This window comes from Crocodylus siamensis, chromosome 1 (assembly GCF_052110815.1).
Source record: "Crocodylus siamensis isolate JL-2025a chromosome 1, ASM5211081v1, whole genome shotgun sequence".
NCBI lineage: Eukaryota > Metazoa > Chordata > Crocodylia > Crocodylidae > Crocodylus > Crocodylus siamensis.
Window position 1 is genome coordinate 127,124,267 of NC_143395.1, and position 27,807 is coordinate 127,152,073.

The 27,807-nt window shown below is 44.7% G+C and overlaps 1 protein-coding gene across 1 annotated transcript in view; it reads right to left on the bottom strand.

The window, feature by feature from the left end:
• Positions 1–27,807, bottom strand: part of PRKN (parkin RBR E3 ubiquitin protein ligase) — a 1,414,145-nt gene that overhangs the window by 36,649 nt on the left and 1,349,689 nt on the right. The window contains exon 10 of the mRNA XM_090042590.1: positions 8,516–8,602. Within this exon, the coding sequence (XP_089898716.1) occupies positions 8,516–8,602 (87 nt within the window). The remainder of the gene's footprint in view (positions 1–8,515; positions 8,603–27,807) is intronic.

Below are 27,807 nucleotides of genomic sequence, written 5' to 3' on the forward strand. Positions count from 1 at the left end.
CCCCCGCAAAAATCTGATATCATAAATTGTTCTCCCTTGAGTGTTAAGAACTGTCAGCTCCTGCATCAAAAACAACATGTCCATATTTCTTAGAGCAGAGAATTTTTTCCTTTAAGTGTCAGAAGAACCTCATTCAAAAAACAAAGAACACGTGTCGTTAGCGGGCTTATTTATAGTGCCTCCTCTCCTGCTGCTGAGGCACACGCTGCTCACTTACTCCCTCTGTACATGCCAATTCCTAAATGAGGCAGTGAAGCCATCTTAAAGGATACTCTGAACCTATGCCAATAAGCATGCCTAACACCAGCAGCATAACAATGGCATAGCACTGGGGCATGTGCTCAGGGCTGCTCCCAGGTGACTATGCTGCATCATCTTTGGGAGTTGGCAGTGGAGCAGGAGCAGGTAGGTGGGGGGCATGCTTCTCAACAACACATCCAGGCTCAGCATGGAGGTGACAAGGACATGCCCCAACACTCATTCCTAACATAAGCATAGATCTAAGAATGTCCAGACTCAGCTGATTATCTTCTTCACTCCAAACATGGCTTCGCCCACTGAGCTTTTGTGTCACTGATATGTTTGTCCCTTGGCACACAGTAAAATTTAATTCATAGTAGGAACTGATGTGAACAAATATTTTGTAGCTATAAATCCCTCCAGCAAATATTGTTATGAATGAAATGAAAATTGTGAGTATTTCTGATCTCTGAAAGGAAGTTCAGAGACACTGGGAAGTCATAAAGAAAACCAGGCAGTTTGCAGTTTAATTCTGACATATGATTATATTAGCACTGAGGGTATGTATTTAGCCTGAGGCATCATTTCTGTTAGAACGCTATTGCTTACAAGAGCTGTACTTATTTGGAAGGTCATGCAGTCTTGTAGTCCACAGGCATGCCAACGCCATGTCCCTAGCTCTTGAGCAACCTCTGCATACCCTCTCTTGCATTCATATACCAAATCCAGAAATGAGCAGTAAAGCCACCACAGGAGTGATATACATAAGTGCCCTGGTGGTCTGTTTTCAGCTTACTTGAGAGTAGAAGGAGGCATCCCTAGGGTGGCTTTACCATCACTTCCGGTTCTGCATATGCAAATAAACAGGGGTAATCTTTAGGGCTGTGAAGAGCAGGTAATATTTGATTTGACAGATGTATCAAATTTTAAACCGGGTCCCGCTTGGATTTGCTGTCCACTTCAAGTCGAAGCGGGTCTGCTTTGAGTCAAGGTCGAATCTCAGTAGAATATTCGAGCTGCTTTGACTTCCCCATAGGCTATAATGAGGAAGGTCGAAGCAGGCTATAACTTTGGCATTTCTTGTCTGATCTTGATGACACTTGCAGGAATGGTAGCTCCTGAGGAGCCCACAAAGCGTGCCACTTTCAACAAGATAGGTTCAGGGGGTTCGGAGAAACAGCACCCCAAATTCTTGAGAGAAAACCTCCTGCGACTTCTGAGTGGAAAGCCACAGGGAGCTCAAAACTGCAGGCTTGCTAGCCCCTGAGAAGCCCACAAAGCCTGCCAACTTTCACAGTGATAGGTGCAGGGGTTTGGGGGAAACTGCACCTTAGGCTGCTGACAGGCAAAACTCATGATCCAGATGGAGTGAGGGGGGTGGCAGTCACTCCATCTGCACCTGGTTCTTGGGGACCCCAGCAATGGGAGGTTCACTTTGAGGAACACCAGCTGCTTCCTCAAACCAGGATCCAAGCAGGTGCAGTGGAGTGTCACAACATCCACAGCCATGCTGAACACCCTCTTGCTTGGCACACTGGTCGGTGGACAGGATAGGTATTCCTGGGCAACTGTGGCCAGATCAGGCCACATCAGGCTGTGGGTTGCCCAGTAGGCCAAGGGGTCGCAGTCCAGGGGCTCCACAGGCTCGGCAAGATAGGCAGACACCACGGTGTGAGGGCTGTCTGCCTGATCCTGGGGTCTGGTGGGTCTGGACCCCCTAATGTTTGCCATGGCCTTAGCCCATATTGGCAGTTCCTGTGGTGGAGGGGAAGACTGGCTCATGGATACAGGCTGGGTTCAGGCAGTGGATCCACCTGTTCTACTTCCCGCTGCCTCCGCCGTTCCAACTCCGTCACTTTCTTAATAAGTACCTCCCTCCAGTGACTCAGTGTCTCGCTGCCACATATGGTGCCCTTCACCCTTAGGTCACAGATGGCGGCCAGCATATGCACTGTGTTGGACCCCAAGGGTTCAAGCCTTTTCCTAAGGCCCTCCTTCAGCCGCCTCACCAGTGCCTGCACATCTGGTGAAAGCGGCCTGCCCCAGCCAGGAACACTGACCCCCAGGAAGCTCTCCATTTGGCTGTGGAGCTCCTTCACTGTGGGGACCACCTGGCTGAGGAAGGCATCAGCAGCACTGAGGGTCTCAGTGGCCTCGAGGAAGGGCTTGAGGACCAGCAAGATCTGGGAGATGGCATCCCACTCAGCTTTGGTCAGGGGACTGCTGATCCCAATCTCCTCACGCAAGGCCAGCTCACGGATGGCCTTCTGTTTCTCCACCAGCCTCTTGAGCATCAGGTCTGTGGAGTTCCACCGAGTCTCCACATCCTGGATGATTCTGTGCTGCAGGACATTTAGCTCTGTTTGTTTGTCCCGCAGCATCTTGCCCCCCTTGATGCTCCAGTGTAAGTAGCCTGCCACCTTCTTGCATCTGGAAATGAGCCTGCTGGTGTTGCTGGTGCCATCACTGGCAGCCCTATCCCCCTCCAAGGCATCCCTCACAATCAGATGTAAATTGTGTGCCACACAGCGAATACCAGCAAAGCTGGCATCACGGACTTCCTTGACCATATTGGCCCCATTGTCAGTGACCATGAACCTGCGGGTAAGCTCAGCCTGTCCAATGCCCAGCCACCCCTACACCATGTGGTTCATGGCCCCCCTTATCTCTGCTGTTGTGTGCGACTCATCCATCACCTTGGCATGAAGGAGAGCCCACCGATGGCCTGACTGGCTATACCAGTGCCCGGTGAGGGAGAGGTACGCATGATCTCCACCCCGGCTGCTCCAGATGTCCGAGGTGAAGTGTACACCTGCGGACCTGCCTTGTGCAGCTCCTCCCTCAAGTGCTCCCTGCAGGTTTCATATAGGGAGGGCACCACCGTCCTGCTGAAGGTGGTGCATGTGGGCACCTGGTAGGATGGAGCCAGCGGTGCCAGGAGCTGCCTGAAACCTGGTCGCTCAACAAATGTGAAGGGCTGGCCATCCAGAGCAAGCATCTCCCCGGTGGTCTGGGTGACGTTGCTTGCATTTGCAACTGGTCCCTTTTGCCCCCAATGTTCCAGGGTGCCCTGCCTCTGCTGTGGGGGGACAGGGCCTGTGGAGCGAGTGGGAGCTGTTCCTGTGGCAAAGGGGTGGTACCTGTGGAGATGATTCAGCATCCCCGAGGTGGTCATGCGCTTTGTTCCCTTGCCCCGGCTGATTTTGGCTCAGCAGTGCATGCAGATAGCACACGCGGGATCATCTGCCAGCTCATAATGATCCCAGATCATGTTAGTACTAGGCCTTTCCCTCTGGCATGCGGGTGAATCTGTGGATGCTGCTGAACTCTCCCCCTCTTCAGCAGTCAGAGTCAGAGAAAGAGCGGACTCAGCTGAGCCGCTTGCCTTCACCTGTACAGAGGCACCTTCTGAAGTGCCTTCTGGGAAAGACCTCATGTCTTGAAAGGGAAAAACCTGGGGGGTGTCGAGCACAAACTTGACTGATTCCCCCTCCTTCCCCAGGACTTTCCTTGCCAGGGCACTGAGATCCAGATCCAGCACCAGCTCTTCTTCTGGCGTGGGAAGGCTCAGCATAGGCAGTGACACAGGGGTGGAGTGCGCTGCTGTGCTGGTTGCAGTTATGGTGGGAGAGGTTGTGGCTGCTGTGTCTGGACATGAGTCTCAGGCACAGGCACTGGCTCTGGTGGCACTGCTGCTCCACTCTCTTTACTGCTTGTAGCAGCCTCATCCCTTGTAGTGGGAGGAAAGTGTCTGAGTTTGGTGGGGGTAGAAACTGCAGCTCTCCCACTTGCAACCCCCCTTGCTCCCCTTCATGCAGGCTGGCCAGTGTGGCCACCTGCCTTTCCACCACGCTTCATAATATGTTTCTTCATATGTAAACTGGAACCTCTAAGTGTGCTGTGCGCCATGGATTAGATTTCCGGATGTTATGTAAATGTGTTTGTGTGTGTAGATAATACATTGAGAAGCGTTGGTGTGGTGGAAAGAATGAATGATGTATAAAATATATATATATAAACTAAATTCTTATATATAGAATAGATCCTAGACTACTACTAACCCTATCCAATATCAGCATAAACTAATAGAAAAAGTAGTTATAAAATAAAAGCACCAAGTTCTCAGAAATCCCTGTTGCTAGTGTTGCAAGCAGGGAATCTGTTGAAGATCAGGGCTTCCAGCCGTCGGGGTCTGACGAGGAGGTGCTGGTGAACACCAGCAGCTCAGAAACTGACCCCAAGGCAGAAAGCAGGGGAGCTGAAAAACTGCTGCCTTTTATGCATTTTCTCTGCCCCTCCCCCAGAGCACTGGGATTGGAAGGGACCTCAGAGAATGCTGACAGGTCACTGGCCAGTCACACATGTCAGTCATGAAAGCACTCCTTCCCCCTCTCCCCCTTACTTTCCTTCCCCCCCCCCAGGGAATCCAGTATAGGCAAGTCGAATATTCAACCCTTGTTGAATATTTGACCCACACTGTTAATATTCGACTTCTGGTATTTGATTCGACAGCTATTCGACCAGCTGCTATTTGACTCCACTTTTACTTTTCAAGGTCGAATATGTCGAATATTTGTTGAATCGAATATTAAGTTGAAGCTTTGCACAGCCCTAGTAATCTTCCATTATGATTCCTACATTTCTTTCACTTTTATCTCATCCCCATCTCATCCACTAAAATGAGCAGCAGTTAGTTACCCTTGGGGTGTCAAATTCTCACAAGCCCCCAGAGCAGATCTGAACAACAGAGCTCCTCAGGCTACATCTGAACCGCAAGAGGCCTTCTAGGCTGGGTCTGGACCTGGCAGTGACAGTGGGGCAAGCAGTGGTGGCAGTGTGGGGGTTCATGCAGCCATTGCTAATTCCTCTGTTGCTAACACAGGTGCTCATCAGGACTCCAGTCCCGGGAATTCAGGGCAGGTCCCACCCCCACATTCCCAGCCTCTTTGGAGGTCCTGTGGACTATGTTTAACAACCCCAAATTAACACTAAAGGGTCATTCATGGATGGTGCGCTAACTTAGACAGAGATTGGGCTAACCTGATTTAAGAAAGGGTTAATCTGATCTTGCAAATTGTCGCAGGGCACTTAGGTGCCTGCTCCTAGAAGAGCAGAAACTGCTTGGGGAGAGCCCAAAGAGCCAGACAGGAGCCCAACTGCAGGTTTCATAGTTTCATAGTTTCTAGGGTCAGAAGGGACCTGAGTAGATCATCTAGTCTGACCCCCTGCCATGGGAGGAAAAAGTCAAACAACCCCGGCAAGGCATCCAGCCTCCTCTTAAAGACCCCCGGGGTAGGAGCCTGCACCACTTCTCTTGGAAGTTGGTTCCAGATCCTAGCCACCCTGACCATGAAGTAGCGCCTCCTGATATCTAGCCTAAATTTACCCTCTGCCAGCTTGTGACCGTTATTCCTGGTCACTCCTGGTAGTTGCCAGGCAACCAGCTAATGAGGAAGTTAGCCTGCACCTGCACCTGGTCAGCTGGCTGGAAGGGGCAGGGCCCTGGGCCCATATAAACCCCAGGATGGGGCCTAGGGAGTTTAGTTCTCTGCCGGTGGCCAAGGGGGAAGGATCCCTCCTAGAGCGAGTGAAGGGAAGAGGCCTGACTAAGTTCTGCTCCTAGTAATGTAAAGGGACAGAGCACACCTTATGCAGTTGGTCTTGTATTATAGCCCAAAGGCTTATGTTTGGTTGTAGTTTTATAATACCGGTGGTTTGGGTGAGCCTATTTGGAAAAGGAGGAGGCCTCATTGGGGGCCCACTGCAGTGTGGGGACCCTGGCACCAGTGAGGGTGTGGCATTTGGGGTACACAGACCCCAGCACCAGTGAGGGCGCAGCACGAGGTGTGCAGGGACAGGGCTGTGGAGAGCCCAGAGAGGAAAAGGGGCCAATTCACAGCAAGGCCTGGGCCTCACAATGTCAATGCCGTCTGAGAGACTTGGGGCATGGTAAAGGGGTGGTTGGAGCCATGCACATAGCCTGTAAGGCTGGGGACCCATGGGGTCCAAGGAAGTCCATTGGGACTGTCTGACCGGATGTGAAGGCAGCCTCCCTACATTACTTTTTCATCACGATGTGGCGGGCAAGAAAAGAGGGTGCCCATCAGGCCAAATTGGCATGATCAAGGGGCCTTAGGAGATCACGGCCATCCTCAGGGACCCCATCCTGTGACACAAATATCTGTATATGTTTGCAACATAGCCCTGGGGCTGGGAAACCTCAGCTTCTTGCCCCAACTCTGGAGCTGCACTATTCCCACCCCCACAGTCCTGACTAGGTTTTTTTTGGCTCCCTATTTCCTGCCACAACTGAGCAGTTCCCCCCACCCTCCCTGCCAAACCTGCGGACCCACCAACCCCCCCACATAGACTCACCAACCCCTGCCAATCCAGCCAGCCCTGCCCCTCCAGACTCACCCCTGACCTTACCCACCCCTCCTTACACTCTGAGTTACTTACACAGGTTTCTATGCACTGCTTTCAGTCTATGTTTACATGGCATAAAGTACTCCATGTGAATGTAGATCAGATTCAGTGAGCAACTGTAGGCACCTTTACAGAGCCATGGGGGTTAATAACTTATTTTTTTCAAGCGGAAAATTTTACAGGATGCCTGTACATCAGAAGCGTGCTGAAGGCTACACAAATACAGCAAACGGGGTTCAAAAACCTTCTGGCCTGTCTTGTCTTCCCTCAAAGACTCTGTTATTTTTACTACTAAAAGAGCAGATGCCTGTAGCCAAGGGTCGCCTTTGCCAAACGCTATTTAGAAAATGTTCCAAAGCTGATTCTTATGAGATTTCCATTTACATGAGTTCTTGGGCATAACAAAGAAGTTGCTGATTTCAGAAATATAGATCAGTGGGGAGAGACTGTATTTCTCTTCTGAACTGAAACAAGCCTAAAAGAGGTTGAGGGTACCTTACTTCTTCTGTTATTTAACTTAATCATTATTTTACTTTTTATCGTTGTTACAAATACAAGGAATTATTCCACTGTTACATTCTCAGCATACAGCTTTCTAAACATTTGTTTATTTGGTATCGTGTGATTTCTTTTGTTTATGTGACATATTTTGCTTTACAGAGAAACTTATAGTGTATATAGAGGTGGACAACTGCTCCGCTAAAGTCCACTGAAAGGATGTCTTCAACCTGGTATTGAGATCTGTAGCATCATGCCAGAAAGGGAAATTTTTAATGAAAATTTTTAATTGTGAAAAGTCCATTTATCATGACAGAACCTGAGGGTTTGTCTTAGTCTCAAAAATTTTTAGTCAGGAAAAGCTTCTGAGGACTATGATGAAATTCCTGGTCAAAACAGAAAGAAAGTATAACCCCCAAAGTTTAATAGCCCAATAGTTAGAACATTCATCTGGGTGTAGAGGCCCAATGTTCAGCATCCTGCTTTACCTCGATTCAGGCTAGGGAGTTGCATGTCAGTATTGCATATCACGAGGATAATGTCTAATCTTGCAGGGTCTCTCTCAATTTCTTCCCCTGGTGCTCTTTCATATCATACAAATGTTAACTGGAGCAAGGAGGAAAACCTAAGTCCTCCACATTTTAGGCAAGTCCCCCTAACCACTGGGATATACAATCCATTTCTTCCTCTTTCTGGCCCAATAAGTGTTGAATTATTCATACAAAATGGAACAGCTTCAGCAGGAGAGAATATGAGAGACACCCATGAACAGCCAGCTGGTTGGTGGCCAGGGCACGGAGGGCTGAGGTTCAAGTGCTTGGGCTGAATCACTCAGGCAGGGCAAGGTGGTGGATCTATAAGTTTTAATATTACAGTAGGGCCTAGTAATAATCACTTAGCAGCTTTGAACCAAGAAAGACCAGCTTTTCTTTCTCTGAGCTTAAATATAAATTACCAACCATATTTCCTGTCTACACTATAAAAGACTGTGATTCAGTCAAAAAACCCCACATAACTTACTGACTGCTGAGCTGAATATAAACTGATGGGCAAACGAGACTTCATAGAAAGCATTTCAAAGATGTTCAGACTGAATAAATAAAACCCCAAAGGCCCATCAGGAAAGCCAGTTCTTTATCATTTTTGCTCTTTTCTGGCAGAACTGAACTGCTCTATGAATCAAAGAATCTGAAATCCACAGTGATGCCAATTCAGCAATTCCAGTAACTGGAGTAATTCAACCCAACCATAATTGTTTTTACTTAGAATTGGAATTAGGACCCATTCAACAAATGTTCCTCTGACTATGCCAAAGCTAATTAATTTTGTAACAAGACTTGACATTCCCTACCTGCTGTGCTACAGCTCCTTCTGTGTTGAGGAGAGTGCTGCATTCCCCATCATGGTATTTTTCTTTACATTCACGGCAGAACACGAACTGGGGAGGGGGAGGAAAAACAAGCCATAAAAACACATTAGAGATATAGGCAGCAAATTATCTTCTCGGAGAGTCGCACAGAAGATGATCTCTTGCCCTTCTTATCCCATTAAATTCCCATAGTTCTCCTAATTACGCATCTTTTTACACAACAACTTTGCAGTTATTATGATAAATTCCTGTCACGCAATAAAATATATTCCATTATTAATAATAAACTTTTGCTACAGTAACCATTTATATACATAAAACAATATTAGATATTGCTGGGTTGTGTGTCTTTTTTTACTGTGTGACCTATTTGTATGAAAAAGGGTAGCAGCTGAAAAAAATTGAGGGTATCAGGTAAAAAAAAAGGTTCTTCTTTTGTAGTGCTTGTGATTGGAAATAGTCTGTATATAATTCTGAGTCAAATGAATTCTCACATAGAAAACTACATATTGTAGAAACTAGGAAAAGACAAAAACTTTATGCAGGTTATTTGAAATCCTGCAGAATAGAAAAATCCTAATCATTACCATTTCTATAAAACAGTTTAAAAAAAAAAGAAGAAAAACTATGGAAGCAACATGTTTCTCTATTCAGTTCCACAGGTTTTAGGGTAGTACTGTATCTAAGGAAAATGATTAAATGTCTAAGAGGTGCATTGGTTTCATCCCTGTTAAATTCTATAGATCATAAGGGTTTAACCAAATGCGGTGTCCTTTACACACTAGCGATGTATTTGTCTGCACTTTTGCTGGAGCTGTAATGGCTATCTAAGATGGTTCATATGTATTGAGCTTGATACATTTTTACACTGTAAAATGAAGATATCTGTCTTGACATGTGTCAAAATCTTTGACCCATCAATTCAGCATTAATGTCTGTGTCCTTGCGGGTAAGAGGAAAAGTCAATAATGTAAAATGGGTCTCTCACATGCTGTTCCAGAGCCACGCTGACTTGACCCACCTTCAGACTCTGAAGAATCTCTCAGCAGTTAGCTGCTCTGACTGGCATTATAAGCAAGCAGCCTTGATTTTCAGATACAGAGCTGCATTCAGATGTAATGAAAAGGGATATCAGGGGAACCTGACACTGGGGCATTTATCTGCCATGAATCCCATTGTTGCAGTTCTATTACAAACTCTCAGGCTTCTGTTGTCAGTTCCATAAGTACCCTAGAAAATCACATTTTATTGTCACGCTGAAGAAACTACGTTTTTATGGAATGAAGCATTGTGCAAGAAAACAAGGCCAACATTGCTGATTCTGCTCTTCAGAAACAACAGGGAAATGTGGGGGTGGAGAAAAATGGAATGGATGTTTCTTTTGTTCATATCAAACAAAGTTACCTCCCTGTCTTCCCTGGCAGTTATTTCTGTGTACCTAGTTTCTTATTTAGATTTTTTTAAAATGTATTTTTGCTTTAATTGCCACTGCTATGCTAACTTAGCTGTGGTTGTTCATTAACTGTTTCATGATGGAGGTATATTTGCCAGGCACATTGTGTGAGAGACTCCCGTATTAGCAGAGACCCACCCAAATTGAGGCAGCAGATGGACGAGTTTGTGGGCTGATAGCAGTACTGGCTCCCATTTCCATGGGCTTATCGTGGTGATCCCCCCTGCCCCACTGATTGGCTGAGGGGACCTGGTGGCCTCACCCCTCATCACTGACTAGTGAAGAGGGATGCCTTTCGTGTGACCCTGCCGCTTGCTGCTGATTGGTGGAGAGGGCTGCCCTTCATGTGGACCTGCTTCTCACTGCTGATTGGTGAACAGCGGCAGGGCTTCATGAAAGGCAGGCCTCTTGGCCAATCAATGGCAGAGAGAGGAGAGGGTAGCTGCTTGGCTGCTCCCCTTTGTGCTTGCAGCTTCTCCTGCTTCCAGTGGGCAACTGCTGGCTCATGCTGGGGAGCCAGCATTTTATTTTTATTAAGTTTTTTTTCTGGCAATTCTGCATAAAATTATGAAAACTGCTGTTTTTCACAGTTTCCATGAAAACTGTGAAATAATTATTTGAGTAGGTTTCTGGGTATTTGAGATGGAAAATGTTTTGACCATGGTAGTACCCAAAGGACCCAATCATACTAGGAACTGCACAAATGCATAAACACCTGAAGTCCTTAGCACCCAAGGGTGCCTACAGATATTCAGGGCCCCACTCTAACTCATGGCACTTTACAGAAAGTGCCATGAGCTACAGTCAGCCCCACTGGGGAGAGGTGGGAAAATGGAGTCTGCCTGCACTGGCCCTGGCCAGCAGGCAGGGGCGCTTCTGCAGTCTCTGAGAAGGCTGCAATCTGCCCCTCTCCCCAGCCCTGAACTTCCCTCCCAGCTCCAGGGCTGTCAGTGAGGGGCAGGGGGGAGAGGGGAGAAGGAAGCAGCACAGAGCTGCCAGCTAGGCTTTGCCTGGCCTGAGCTGGGGGGCAGGGGGAGGGAGGGGGTAGAATGGAAGAGCTCCCTCGCCTTGTGGGCCCCACCAGCTACCCTGGCTGGGGTATTGGGCCCTGTTCCACTTCTCACCCTCTAGCTCAGGCCAGGCAAAGCCCAGATGCCAACTCCATGCTGCTTCCCTCCTCCTCCCTCCCCTACTATCAGCCCTGCCCCTGAATGAAAAATTAGCCCTTGAGAGAACACAAGTTCCCTGAAGTGCTTTAAAGCAGAGTACCTTAATCTAATACCTGATTTGACAAGGGTTAATTTTTCACATGATCAGCCATTTTAAAAGTGCTATGCAGCCATGCATATATGTTATATCACGGCTTTAGAGTGTTTTCAAGGGCCTGATCATGTGAAAAATATAACTTGTGTATTTTGGGCCTGAATGATTGGTTATTGCTGGAAGCTGTTAACGTTACATCCATGATTAGTTGTATTTTCTGGTAGATATGTCCCACTTTTTTTCCTCCTTCCTATCATTCCTTTGCCTGCTGCTTTAGATGCATCTGCCTGAAAGGGTTTTGTTACACCCAATACTTTGCCACAGAAGGGCCCACTTCTTTTTTCTCTTCTCTACCCTTTTATCCCAATTGCTGTGGATGTAGTCTTTTTGGACTTCCGGAAGGCTTTCGACACTGTCTCTCACCCTGTCCTCATCAAAAAGCTGAGAGACTGTGGTGTCGATGCCCACACGGTCAAATGGGTCGCCAACTGGTTGGAGGGCCGCACCCAGAGGGTGGTAGTGGATGGGTTCTTCTCGACCTGGAAGGATGTGGGCAGTGGGGTTCCGCAGGGCTCGGTCCTCGGGCCCGCACTGTTCAACATCTTCATCAGTGACTTGGATGAGGGGGTAGAAAGCACCCTGTTCAAGTTTGCTGATGACACTAAGATGTGGGGGGATGTGGGTGCACTAGAAGGGTGCAATAGGCTACAAGCTGACCTTGACAGGTTGCAACGGTGGGCGGATGAGAATAGGATGGGGTTTAACACTGATAAGTGCAAGGTGTTGCACATGGGGAGGAAGAACCGGCACCACACTTACAGGTTGGGGAACTCTCCTCTTGCCAGCACGGAGGCGGAAAAGGATCTTGGAGTCGTCATTGACTCCACGATGAACATGGGCCGGCAGTGTGGGGAGGCAGTCAAGAAGGCCAATCGTACCCTATCATGCATCCACAGATGCATCTCGAGCAGGTCCAGGGAGGTGATCCTCCCCCTCTATGCGGCACTGGTCAGGCCGCAGCTGGAGTACTGCGTCCAGTTCTGGGCGCCACACTTCAAGAGGGACGTGGACAATATGGAAAGAGTTCAGAGGAGGGCCACTCGTATGATCAGGGGTCAGCAGGGCAGGCCTTATGAGGATAGGCTACGGGACCTGAACCTGTTTAGCCTCCACAAGAGAAGGCTAAGGGGGGACCTTGTGGCCTGCTACAAACTGGTCAGGGGGGATCAGCAGGTATTGGGGGAGTCCCTGTTCCCCCGTGCGCTGCCAGGAGTGACCAGGAATAACGGTCACAAACTGGCGGAGGGTAAGTTTAGATTAGATATTAGGAGGCGCTACTTCACAGTCAGGGTGGCTAGGGCCTGGAACCAGCTTCCAGGGGAAGTGGTGCAGGCTCCTAGCCTGGGGATTTTTAAAAGGAAGTTAGATGAGCACCTTGCCGGGGTCATCTGACCCCGGTGCTCTTTCCTGCTAAGGCAGGGGGTCGGACTAGATGATCTACCTAGGTCCCTTCCGACTCTAGCTACTATGAAACTATGAAACCCTCTCCCTTTCTTCTTATTTAAGTCCAGCTTTTGTAGAAGGTTCACAACCTTAACACTGAAGGAAGTTTTGAAGAAAAATGAAAACCTCTTTGCAACAATACTTTGTCTACCTCCTGACACAGAAATGATGCTTACAATTATTTGATTCATAAACCTATGTTGTTATGTGATGCTTGACTTCTGGATATGCTGTGCACTTGGGATAAAAACCACTCTGTCTGCCCTATCTTTAGTACAATGCATTCTCATTCTGGTTCTTCCACAAAAGCAAGATTACAGTGTCGGTCACCAATATTTTCCAGACAGGCCTGCAGGTGCTAAAATTGTGTGTGCATATTTAGGGTGTAGTCCATGCCAGAGTCATTTTATAGGCTGCATGTAACTCCAGGAATGCTCTCATCCAGCAGCTCTCAATGAAAACAAGTAAGATCTTTTGGCAAGCCAGGGAACTCTTTTCACATTGTATTAGATAATGGATGAGAGGTAAGATCAGTTCTATGGCGGAAGAACACCCTGGAGGTTGATCAGTTTGTCAGAATGAATAGGACTTTTCTGACACAAACACATTAAGCATTCCCCAGTTACAGCTCAGCGTGGATCATAAAGAAAGTGCATGTCAGTTAAAACAAAGAATGGTTAGTAACACAGCTGCATTCACTTTTACTTCCAGAGATAAAAAAATTAAGCTTTAGTAATGAAATATGGCAAAAGGAAAAAGCTTCCAGTTAATGAGACCACAAAACACAGGTTAATACCGTTACAGTTATTTTGCCTATGGAAAGCAAAAAAGGATTTAAGTTGTTTAATTAGGATTTAGTACTTATATATAAATTTACTTTTACAAAATGTTTAAAAGTGGTTGTAAGTAGCTCAATGGTAGCTGTAGTCATACTGTTTCCTCCTTTATTTGCAAAAGAAAAAAACCTGACACGTTCAATAAGACAATGACTTAGTCATAAAACTAAGTCACAAAAGCAGTGATAATGCAGAGAACCCACCCATCTTTTATGTTAATGCTTTTTTTCAGGGACTTGAGCAGGGAAAGTGATATTGCTTTTAGGTGCTTTATAGGTGAAATTAGATTTGGACTCAAAGTCTGCGTCCAGATGAGCATAGATGTGAGGTCTGTGGCATCACAGACATATCTGCAGTGCCACATACTACAATTCTGCTGCTTTCTATTCTGCAAGGAAGTAGCACGGAGGGTTTTTTTTGACCCGCAGAGAAAAAAAGTGGAGCTGTGCATGTGGCAGCAGCATGTGCTGCCCAAAGCTGGAGCCTGGCTGGCTGGAGCTACACTCCACTATCAGCCAGGCTCTGTGCAGCAGGATTGCCACTCCTGCAGCCTCAGGAGGCCCCCAGGACCCCAGGTAAGGCTGCTGGGGCCAGATCATTGTTGGCCCCATCCTCTATCCCACCCAGGGCAACTTGCTGCACACCAGCACGCACATGGCATGGGCATTCCCTGGGGACAACTAACAAGAAACCAAACATCCACACATGTCTAGACATGGCCAAATGTTGTAAATCTATTCCTCAAGGTTCATGCATATATGAATTAGCAGGGAATATTCAGAAGCACTTGAGGGATTCAGGTACATACATCTCATAGGACCTGTATTTGCTTAAATCTAGTAGGTTCTTCCAAAAATGTCTAACTCCGCCACCCCTCCCCACCATATTATGGGTCTCAACAAAAATCCTGCATCCACATAGCCTCCAATTGCATTAACCTCCAACTGCAAGTTGAATCTGAATCCAGATACAATTTTATAAAGGACTCTTATCTTTACAATTGGTCAAGTCAAAAGTGCAAAACTGAGCACTTGTGAACTTGGTGGTCTGAAATTTGCAGCTTAATTCCATCTTTAAAAGTAGCACAGAGCTCTGCTGCTGCAGCTATACTGACAAATTAACTCAGGTTTATGCAAGCCATGGCCACACTTGAAGCTAACTTGGGCAGGTGACTAGCATGTGGGCACCACCCTTCTATTGTTATGCCTCTTTTACACAAAACATGTTCCTCTAATAAATTGGTGAGACCCAACACAGCCTTCAAATTTGTCCTCAACATCCATGAGCCATGCTGCCAATAAGACATCAGATAACAAACAATGGGTTAGGGTGATGAAGTGGGAGAACTAGCATTTATTCTACCTCTTTACAACCTCTTAATCAAAAGGTTTAGAAATAATGTATTTATTGGACTGGATGTCTCACTGCTTCCCTGTGTTGCCATATTTGTTTTGTATGATTGTTAATTCTTCAGGGCAAAACCCTAGCAAAGATTTTAAGATGTTTCTGGGCCCTTGAGCCCACCACACTGCTTACCTCCGCATGTTGTTTGTGAGGCTCTCTAATGCTGCCTGTGGTCACAGGAGGCTGAGGACTTCAACTGGGGTGTGCTGATTCCCTGCTAACAGCAAAGCTGGAGGTTCCTGGCTAAAGGATCTTACCCCTCCACTCAGGATCAGAATGATCACCATATTTGTACTCAGGATGGGATTTTACCCTATGGTCCGATTGGTGCTGGCTGTGGAGGTTTTTGCCTTCCTCTGTAACATAAGGCATCTGTCCGAGGCCTGTTGGGTGAATCCACATGAGCACACATGTGTCTTGCAGTATCTCAAAGCCCTTTGAGATGTTGCAAGAGGTACGTGTAGGGACAAGAAAGCATTTCCCACACTGCAAATTCACAGCATGGGGGCAAAATTAGACCCCTGGATATCCAGGAATAAAAAAAAAAACCCCCAAAAAAACTGCAATGGAAAAAAGCAGGCAGGGCATGCTCCCAGGCCATGCCGTGAGGCTACTGGAGGCTCAGTCCTCTACAGAGATGCTCTGGTACCCTGCCAGAGTATCCCTGTGGTTGGCCCTTTCCCCGGTGCTGAAGCACGCTGTCCACAGTGACTGGGACCTGGGCGCAGTGCCAGGTAAGTAGTGGGTGGGGGGAGCTGGAGGAGCAAGGGGGACTACTGAGGGTGCAGGGGACCATATGGGGACAGTTCGGTAGGGGTGGGTCTGCATGCCTCCAGCCCTATCCCCTGCGGCCGGATGCAGCCCCCTGCTCACCCTCCTGCTCAGCTACAGCTTCCCTGCTCAGCTCCAGCCCCACCCCCCCTGGGTCCGCGGCTGGCTGTGGCCTGCTCACTCACGTGGCAGCTGGCTGCAGCCCCCCACCCGCATGCTCCTCACCTGCTGCAGCCTCCTTGCTCACCCCCCACCCAGCTGCAGCCTCCTTGTTCAACCCCTGTACCCAGCTGCAGCCTCTTCGCTTGCCACCTGCCTGGGTCCAACCCCCCCACAGCTGACCAGCAACAGCAGCCATGCTTTTGGCATCATGGCACAGCCCTGTGTCACAGTGGGGGGCAGCGCCACTTGGCCCCAGCTGCCAAGTATTCATGTGGCCTCTGCCACAGGGCACTGCTGTGGCCCAGCTAGGCGCGGTGCAGGGTCATGTGCTTTTGGAGAGCTCTGGGCTGTCACCCGAGGCAGCGCACTATTTGTGGAGACTGCTGGCTGCACCAGCCCGGGTCCTGCATGCACAGAAGCAGCCCGGATGGATGGCACAGGGCTCATGCATGCAGGACCTGGGCCAGTGTGGCTGGCGGTCCCTGAGAGTGGCATGCAACCCCAGGTGACAGCCTGGAGCTGCCCGAAAGCACACAGCTCCATGCCATGCCATGCCATGCTGTGTAAAATCAGTCCTCGTTCTAAAAATATGCAGAAGATGCAAATATTGGTAGAATGGTAAATAATGATTACGACAGGGTGATCCACAGAAAAGTGCAACAGATATGAGGGTGTGGAAGACCATGGGGGCCACAGCAGTGCATGTGGCAGAGGCCATGCAGATACCTGGTGGCTGGGGCCAAGCCACACTGTGCTGTGTAGGGGGGCTGTCCCACAGGGCTAAGAGTGCAGCTGCTGTTGCTGGTAAGCTGCAGGGGGGTTGGAGCTGAGTGGGGGGTGAGTGAGGAGGCTGTAGCCAAGCAGGGAGCACATGGGGGCTGCAGTCGGTTGCTGCATGAGCAAGCAGGCCACAGCCGGCCACAGGCCAAGTGGGGGGGGCTGTAGCTGAGTGGGGAGGCTGTAGCTGAGCGGGGAGGCTGTAGCTGAGCAGAGAGTCGAATAGGGGGCTGCACCTGGCCGCAGGGTGAGTGGCAGGTGGGCTGGAGCCCTGCAGAGGGGCAACTGGCGGACTCACCCATACTGAGCTGCCCCCCCATGGTCTTCCACACCCTCATATCTGTTGCACTTTTCTGTGGATCACCCTGTCGTAATCATTATTTACCATTCTACCAATATTTGCATCTTCTGCATATTTTTAGAATGAGGACTGATTTTACATTAACTACCAGATAATTGACGAAAATACTGAATTGTGTCTGGCTTAAGCAACAATATAGTTATGACAATGACAACAACAACGTACTCAAATGCCAGCCTATAGCCAGCACCAAGGACACAAAGAAGGGTTGGAAGAGACCCTGGTTGACAACCGTCTTCCTCAGGCAAAATAAATCTTTCTAGCTGAGCAGGCATGTCTACAAAAGACGCTAATGATGCAGTAGTGTGTCACAGCTTGGAAAATGCTAATATGCTACTGTGCAGTATTATTAGGCTATTGCAGAGTAGCATCACTAAAAAGGTGTCCCCAGGCACTATTGTACAGTAACTCTGGTTACTGTGCGTTTACTTAGCATTCGGTTATACAAGTACTAAATTAAATGTGCAGTAAAGACTGTGCATTAATGAACATGTAGATGTGCCCAGTAAATTTCATGAGATCCTTTTAAGAGTATCACAGGGTGCCATGTAATATTAGGTGTGCAAACACTGACACGTTTCATAAGATAAACCCAGAGATTTCAAATAGGAATCCAGAGTGTCAAAAACATTCTGCCTTTTGTGATCTTTCAGAAAACAAATTAACTGGTTAATCATGCCTTAAGTGTAATGTGTAGAGGGGGCTTAATTGTTGGAGACTGGTCCTAAGTGCCTTGTCCAAGGTCACACAGGGACAAACTCTGCAAGCAACCATCCTGCACAGGTATAGTTTGAATAAAAGGACAGTTAACTATGGAAATTTTGCAACCTCCACCTGCCCTTCTGATGTTGGGCAATATAGCAAAGAACTGGTAGGCATTCAGACAAAGGTTCGAGTAGTACCTACAGGGGCAGAACTGCAAAATGAGAGTAAAAAATAATTTAGTTTCTTGTATACTATAGAGGGGGAGGCCCTAGCTGTTTACAATACCTTTACTTTAAAAAAAAAAGGTCAGAATATGAAATTAAGTAAAATACTATCCAAATTCAAGAAGTATTATGTGTCTAAAGAGAATAGGCATTTATACGTATAATCTGAGAGTGTGGGACGGGGTGCACCTGGAGTGCCTCGATTAATTGAGTCTTCTGGAGCATGGAAATTACCGCACTCCAGCAGCCACCTGCATCTCATGCATCAGCATCACTGTGCTTTGAAATGGTGGCAAGGGCACTTTATCTAAAGCTCCTTGAACAAGCTTTAGATAAAGTGCCCCTGCCACCATTGTGAAGTGTCGGGACACTGATACACGAGACGCAGGAGGCTGCTGGAGCACGGTAATTGCTATGCTACAGGAGACTCAATTAATTGAGTGTGCTCTGATGGGCTGGAATTACACTGCAGTCTCCCTGCTCATGCATAGGTGCCTCACTGCTCACATATAGGCAACCAATGAGACTCTTGAAAGACACAGATTGTTATGTGTGGACAAACAACAGGAGAAAGTATAGATCAGTATGTTACTGAACTGAAGAGATCAAGTAAGAGCAGTGCTTTTGGGAACTTGACAGAATTTCTGATTAAGGACAGGATTATTTGTAGAAATGCAGACACTGCCTTACACAAAAGGCTCTTGTGCAAGGGAGATTTGTCCCTAGAAAGGCCAGTTCACATGTGAGGGGCAACCGAAACTGTGAAGGCCCAGGCTGCAAAGCTGAATGCACCAAAAGGAGTCATGCGGTAGGCATGAAAGAAATGTGGCCAGAAAGAGCTACTTCACCAGCTGGAATTTTTTACTAGTGAGAAGCCTCCTCATAGAGTCAACTTTTTAATTAGCAAGGAGACTGCCAAGGGAGCAAATGTGAAAAAGCAGATGTGTACCAAGTCTGAAAGACAACAATGCAGACATTGTTCTGCATTTGGAAGGCTCTGTTTTAACTGTAACAAGAAGGTATCATTTTGCCAAGTGCTGCAGACTCCAAACACATTGGGCACTTTTACATGTGCTCCAACACATTCAGGTTAGAAAGCATTGGCTCAGACGTCTGCTGGACCATTCGAATCAGAACACGCCACCGTGCTGCAGCGTCTTGTGTATTCAGTGTCCCCACATTTCAAAATGGCAGCAGGGGTGCTTTAACTAAAACTTGTTGAACCAGCTTTAGTTAAAATGCTCCCACTGCCATTTTGAAATACAGGACACTCAAGACTGGAGATGCTGCTGGCATTTTAATTAGAGCGGCTCCTGAGAACTGCTTTAATTAAAATGCCTCCCCACAAAGCATGTGTAAACCTCAATTGCACACAACTGAGCAAACACTGGAAGAGGAGGTTTTTTAAAAATAGATTTGGTAGAATCAAGCAAAATCAATGAGAAAGACTTTTGCAAGTGGAGGTGGCAAGAATTATGGTTCTGATTAAGGACAGGATTATTTGTAGAAATGCAGACACTGCCAGTGCATGAATACAGAAAATTGAAACCAAAACCAAAAGTGAGTTCCACAAACATTACAATAAGTGACTAATCAGAGACAAATATGCCAGTGAAAGAGAGATGCATTACTAGCATACAATATAAAAATAGAGTCTACAACTCTCATTTATTATTGTCACCTTGGGAGGTGACACCAATTTTAGGTCTGACACCTTATGAGAAACTGAATCTGAATAGTTAAGTGTGTGTTGCAGGACAAGAAGACACAACATTCGTGCCTCCTGTTTGTCCTTTTAGCTCTCATGGCACAAATATGGACTATGAAGAAACCACTTGTGGGAATAGGAAAGTGAATGGTAAAGATTCACTCCAGAGAGACTTGATAGTAACCTTTTCTCTGTAGATGGGCATTAATGGACTTGGGGGTTAATTGATTTTTATAGTTATAGTTAAGAGGGAAGATGTAGTGATAGAAGTTGTACTTTAAAGTACTCCCTAGTTACAGAGACTGAGGAAGTTGGTAAGTGTGATTTAGTCCCTCAGTTAAGTAGCCAGTCAATTAGAGGGAGTCAAACAGAGCCTGCAAAGGTTGCCTACTGCTCAGCAATTAATGTTTGATGTTTTAGTTCTCATGTGTTAAAAGGCCCACTACAAGGCTTTATAATGCAGTACCCCTTCTTGACATTAAAATCAGTCTAGTAAAAGATTGTGGATAAACTGTACAGTCAAATTTTATAAATGTTTTTCAGACAGTTTGAAAATGAATCTCTGAATCCCTCTTGCACATTATTACAACTTTTCTTTTCTTCATAAGAATGATCAATGAGTTTGAGTTACAATCAGTTTTCTAATAAAAAAGGTTTTTCAAAGTCCAGTATAGATAGACACATTTTTTGGAGTGAGTGAGTGTGTGTGTGTGTGTGTGTGTGTGTGTGAGAGAGAGAGAGAGAGAGAGAGAATGAGGGGTAGAAGAATATTAAATGATCTCCAAGGATTTTTGAATATCTGAACACAAGAAGGATCTGCTAGTGAACAAGTCACGAAATGTAACTCAATTCAATTTTCTGCATTCATCCTGAATAAAACAAACCAGACACATGCTGAAAAGCACTTAGGAATCTTAAAATTCAATTTTACTAATATTAGGAGATTTTAAGTATCAATTTTATCTGAAGAGTGACCCATTAAATACAGGCACAATGAAAGCATTAAAAAAAACCAAACATCTTTTTATCTATTAAAAAAACAATTGATCACATAAAATTATGTTATGTTTTCATCTTCAGGACAGAAGACATCAAGTTGCAACACAAAGTGAGTGTTTTGGTCAAGCAACGAACTGTGTTTTGAAGCAGGGACTTACCCTGAAAATACAGACAAGCCCTGATTAGTCAGCACTCTCATGGGCACAACCACTACCACTACTAGTATAACCTGGACGTAGTGCACTTGTGTTTAGTAAAATTAAACTCCCTTTTTTTTCCCAGTGAGTTACAAAGTGTAAACTGCAGAGTTAGTTACAGTAAAGTTGTTCTCTGAAAAAAAAGGATTCCTCAATATATTCCTCAAACGTGAGGAAACAAGAAAACAATCTGAATATTTAATGAGAGTTCCAAGCTACATGACTATGGGATAACAACTTCACAGTGTGAAACAGGCAGCTTGTTATTTATTTCCACTAAAAGTCAATTATCCCATTTTAAAAATAGAACATCATGCTCCTTGCTGTGCTGCTGTTGTGAACTGAGCTCCTTGGGCGTTGGACTGATTTTGCCTTTGGCACCAGGTGATACCATACAACTAAGTGTGAGCTTCCCAACACCACACCTCGCTTTGGTTTTTATTCTTGCAGTGACTATCTGCAAAAACTGTTCATCACATGCAATTGCTCCATTTATTGTAGAATTTGCGGCATTACATCTCTTCTGTAATAGAGAGCACTGCAAATACCACAATATCGCTAGTTATTGCAGGTTAATAACTATCTGCTTTTCATGACACTGGTTTTATCAGAGCTTAATATAACCATATATATACCAGTACAGGCAGAACAGTTTTGATATTTTCCTTTAAATTACAGAATGCTTTCCTGACTATTCATGTATCAGCTAAAGTCTAACTTTTATGACAAGAAAGACAATCTGTCAAAACATGGTGTCAGAAACATAGTAACACTCTCCATGTAGTTCTTGCAATCTGAATGGCAATTTTCTATAAACATTAAAAGCAGTAAGTATATGACTGCATCAGATGTCTTGTAGATTGCACTGTTTTCCTGTAAAATCTACAAGGGAGAGTGTCTCTCTCTCTCTCTCTCCTGAGCTATGCATAATAATGCGTGTGAAAATTCCCTAACATATAGTTCATGACATCTATACCATAAGTGTCTTATGAGTGTGTGTGAGGAGGTTGGGTTTGTGACCAAGAATCTCTTCTGGAGTTTCTTTTTGTGCCAGGGGGATGGCTCCGGCTTTTTGGACCCTCCTGAGATGGGAGGAATCCACACTGTTTTACCACTCTTATGGCTTTACTCCCCAGGTGTTCAGGAAGTGGAATGAACACTCCTGGAGCTCAGGGAAGCATACGGATGCCAATTATGAGATGGCTTTGGATAGCTGCTGAGTGGGATGGGAGGGAGGATGATATTTCTTGTGCACATCTCCCTTCCTGTGCATGTGCACCAGGGTGTCACAAGTAGTCTTTAAACTTCTGACTAGGCTCTGAGACCATAGGAACACTGTCCAGAAATGAAGAATGCAAAAAAACACTAAAACAATTTTTGTGATACACAGAACATTGCAGGCTCAAGACCTTCCTTTAAAAGCTATTTCTCTCCATTAAATATGGACAGGAAATTGTTATTATTGACAAAATACACCAGTGAACTGCACAGGATTATACAACCATGGGTATGTCTACACAGCACAAGGCACCATCATGTAGCAATACCCGTGATAGCTCTGAACAACCTTGTATGTCTACACAGTGCAGCATGATGCAGAGATACTAGCTTGAGTCTCCAAACCAGTAGAGCCATGTCAATGCAGTGCTCCATGGGGTACTACTTCTTGTTCTGTACTTAGCTCAAATTACTTTTAGATGGAGTATTTCTACACTGCACTATGCTTTGTATATGTACCTCAGGACTTTAAACTGCATCTATCCCCTAGCCAAGGTTTCCAAAAATGTTTAGTAATTTTGGTAGTCCACGTTGACATAGAGGAGGATGTCAGAGTTGCCTGGCTCAAACTTAAAGCCATGGCCTGCTTCTGCTGGCACCACTAGAAAGAAGAGTGATCATATAAGGGCTTGATCCTCACTCCAAAACATAAACGGCACATGGAGTAACTTGCACAAGATCAGACCCTCAAAAGCATAGGCACAATCTATCTACTATGCAATTTTGAACTATTTTATGCCTGGATGACTAGGAAAATACAAGCGGGCTCAGGTAAACTTCAGATTCCTACAATTTCCATTAAAATGGCATGATTTTGGGGGGGAAAGCTTTGAAGAAAAACTATTATTCCTTTCCTATTGTTAGTGGATTATTTTAGACACTAAGTACAAGCAATAAAGGGATTAAGAGGAAAATATGAGTTAAGACCCTGAGAAATATTTTAAAGGAAATTCAAAATATAGAGCGTATCTAAAATTTGACTTTCCTTAAAACTGCTGTAATCTGCTGGAGAACATGCTCTGAATTCTAAATATCTGGCTTAAAAAAAATCTACTTCTGAGAAATGATGAAAAGAAAAAAAGGCAAAAAGTTCTGCCTACTTCTACTAAGGAAGTATGTGTTTTGATTTCAACATAGCAATGGACAGACTAATAAGCACGTATTAAGTTATACATAGTGGTCAGCTTTCTTTCCTATACCAGTCTAAACATAGTGTAGCTCCACTGATGTTACAATGGAAAGATGTTACATTTACACAGAAATAGACAAAATTAAAATCTAGTTGCAGGTCTCTAAAGGAGAGCTGTAGTTCAGTATTGCTGCCCCCAGAATAGGAACCTATGCCTGAGAGACCCAGGAGTTCAGTTCTATAAGAAAGGACAGTGACAATGTTTTAAGAAGTGGAGGAAAATAATCTTAATCATCTAGCAAGCCTTGCCTCACTCATATAAGAATATGTTTACAAAAATGAAACAAACTATTTTACATGGATAGCACAGGTTTGTTTTCAAATAAATCTCTTACCTAGTGAAAACAGCTTACATTGACTCTGTTGGTGGGTGCTGACTTTCACACCTGAGAAAACACTCTACTTTCCCCCTTATATTGCAGCTTCTAGGTCCACATTTTTATATTACTTCACTTAATATGCACTAAACACTGATATGACAAAACCAATCTGCATGTGTGACCTTTGGGTGCCATGCATATACTCACCGAGACCTGGCATCCAACTGGATGTTTATATGTGTAAATGGACCTGGAAATCATGCGGATGAACTGACATAGTTATCTGACAATAAGATTCTAAGCATGTAAGTTAGGATTGCAGAGGAGCTTGTAGCAGTTAGACAGCCAACTTGCATTAAATTCCACTGGGAACTAGATGTATACCTCAGTTGCAGTACTTTGAAAAATCAAAACCTCTCTTATGCCTCTGCTGCTCAAATGATTGTGATTGTAAAAGAAAGTCTTCCATTATTGTTCTGATTGGTTGCCAGGTTCAACTTTGGCAAAGAAAACAACATGCAACACCTTTTCCAGAAGATGGCAGCAGTGACACAGGAATCAGCAGCGCTTCTGAAACCAAATAGATTCTAAAAAAACCATATTCAACACCCAGGGTTGAGTCCAGGGTTACTAACAGCTGATACATGCAAAACTAGTCCTGACAAGACAGTCTCATAAAGAAGAAATGGTATTCAGATACACTGAAACACATAAAAAAGAGGAAAGGGTGCTCGTTCTTTCAGGGGCATTACATCTTAAGACTTCTGAATATGATAAGAGCTCGATCATCATAACCCCCCCCCGCCTTCTAAATGTGACTATCCAGTGAATAAAACAACATAAATAATACATTACAGCACACTAAATACTGTGGCACTTTCTCTTGTTTTTTGTTCTTTTCACATTTTCTCCTATCTACAGTGAAAGCTCCTCATAAACGTAGGCAAGCATATAGGAGAGAAAACAAGCAGAGGACCCTTTCCTGTTTAGAAATCCCTCTCTTCCAAACTGCTGGTTGGTTGCAGGATGAGAGCTCTGTGGAAATGCATGTCCTCTTAGTAACACCAGGCTGGATGAAGCATTCGATTTAGGACAAAGAGGACCAATTGGTTATTGCTTCAGCAGTAACCTTGAGGGAATACATCTCCAATGTATTTTTATGCTGCAAACACGTGAAACACTTTGGAGATGAAGGAATGAGGAATATACGACTCCCAAATCTGATCAAAATGCTCTATACCATCCTGTGCTACCACTGAGCCTAAAAATGCAAGACTTCTTAGGTTCTCATAGTCTTATTTGCAGTTCAAATTGTAGGCTTGGCAACTTAACACTGCATCTGAATGTCCTGACTTTTGGAATCCAAAGTCCATTGTGAGGACACTGTTCATTTTTTACAATAATTTTAGTGAAGACCTTTGAGTCAAAAAAATCTCCATTCTAAAAGCATGGATCCAGATCCAATCTTGTGCTGAAAGGCGCTAAAATCAAATACAGGTGCCCTTCAGGACAAAGGAGAAATAAATCACTAGAAACATAGAAAGCCGGCAGACCTACCTGGTCAGCATGTGAGGAGAATATTCCTTAATTCCTGTTGGAGAACATGTCTGGGACAAAAATCAAAACATCAAACATTGTCCTTCAGGGAGGAAAAAGTGTCTGTATTCCCATGATGACTGAGCTGGGATTTTAATAAGGGAGGACCTGATCCAAAGATATCTGAAAATGCCAAAAGTCTCTCTCTCAACTTCTATAGATTCTGCAACTAACTTGATTCTTTCTCATGTCCAGTGGCTCTTATTGCAACAACTCCCCAATATTTTTTTTGCCTGTAGAGCACTGTATAATTTTAAAGCATCCCATTTTAAAAACCAATTGCTTTTTTATCCTTAACCAGATCATGTCAAATGTGCTTGCACAGTATATATTTAATCAATAACATGATTTCTTAGTTTACTTTCAGCAAAATCTTCTGTGGTTTGTTGACCAGAACCTTTTTAATAAAGTAATAAGGCAAACTATGTAAAAATATACTGCATAAAGATTAAGTACAATCTATTAGATGATTTCCAAATGATGCAAATATTCTGGCACCTTCCCAATTTCCATTTGCCACTGCAATTCAGTAAAGTGCTATGCTCATGAGGAGGGGAATGTACATTTTAGCAATGGAAAAACTGTAATAAGAACCCCAATGTATTGACCTGGGTAATCAAGAAATATTGGCAGAAATCAACATATATTGATAAGTAGCAAGGTTTTCCTCTCCCCCACCAATCCCAGAAATCATTATATCTGTCAAAAAGTAAGTTTTATAGCACCGCACTTTTCTTTCTTTACTTTGGATTTCTGACATTTGTCTACAGATCAGATGACCTCATATTACTTTTCTGTTGTTATTAATTAGCGAAAGCAATGAGATCTGGCTTCTAGAATTTCCACCATGCTTTAATCCATGAATTATTTTATTCTGCTAGTTTAGGATCTGATCCTGCATGATGCTGAGCAGCCTAAAAGTCCAATGATTGATGGCTTTGTACATTTTTAAAAGACAGAACAAACTACTATGATCATCTGGTCTGACCTCCTATATAGCACAGGCCATAGGATTTCTCTGACTTACACCGAAATTGAGTCGAGTAGCTTATGATCGATTAAAGTGAGAATCCAGGATGTGGATTTGGCCGCTGGAGTTACTAGAACAGGGGATGCTCTAGATCTCATAGAATCAGGCTCTTATCTCCTGTTCCTGCAAGTTGATGTACTATCAACCATCCCTGTGTCCACAGAGCCACTCATAGATTTCTGCAAACTCTGAGCTAGCTTTAAGGTCTGCTGAATCATCTCCTGTAGCGAAAAATGATCTTTTCTTTGAGAACAAATTTGCATGCCTGATGAATTTCGGCTGTATTAATTACTGCTTCTAAGATGCTGATTTCAGATATGTTTAATTGTTTGTTTTTAATAACAAGAGAAACTTAAGAGTTCATGCAATGTGATAACTGACAATCAGGTCATATCCTGATTGTGTGTGAAACTGCTTGCTACCCAGGCCAGATCCTCAGCTGATGAAAACTGAAGTCAAGAGTTATGTCTTCTGCTTTCTCTACTATACTAATTACATCAGCTGAGAAGCTGCCCTTACATGTCCCTTTCTATCTTCTGTTATATGAATTCCTTCACCTGCCTAGCATCGATCACTGCAATCATGGAACAAACTTATAAATATTTGTCATCTGAGACACTGTACTACCTTCCCCTTCCCCTCCAGCTGTTCTCTCTCTCTCATGGCTTTTCCAATGCAGTTCTTACAAGGTAATTTTCCATTCCCATTGATCTGACCACATTTATATCTTGACCCTTCATTGCCACCCTTTCACATTAGAAATAAAGTTACAACTTCTCATATATACAGAACTTCTGACTTCCAACTCTGTCTTGATCTTTGCCTTCATCTTCTGCATTGGCTATACAAACCTCCCAAAATATCATTCTGCATTTTTTCTCACTCTTTGCTCAGTCTCAGTAGCATGTCACTTATAATATTAGTTAGCAACCTCTTTATTGGTTTAACACCTATATTTGGTAATCTAAATGGTATCCTTGATCATTATAGATTATAATGATCAATACTTATCCTATTATACTCATTTTTAGAAAAAGCTAATGAAAAGAACGTGTCCAAGTATTGTCAAAGGAGAAAGAGATTTTAACAATGGCCACAGGAACAGGCTAGTTGCACAAGGTATGTTAAAGCCAAGATAGACAGTAGGAAAGATATAAGTCCAGAGTGTAGGAGGTGTGGCCAAGCCCAAGAGATGATCAGCCAAATGATAAGTGGAGATATCCATAAAGTACAGTGTGAGCAACCTGGCAGTATTGTAATCCACTCCTGGAGAGTGCCTAGCATGTAAGTAGGAGATAAATACTACAGCCACAGGCCATACAGAAAGGGAGGGAATACCTATGTTAAAACTTCTACAGGATTGTTCATTTGTTTCTGTTTATGAGGTATCTGCCAGAAAACCATGATTATAAAAGAGAAGCATGCTCCATGCGTCATTGAGTGCTTCTTGTTTCCATTTGAGGAGAACTGGAAATGCAAGACAGGGGTGACTGATGCC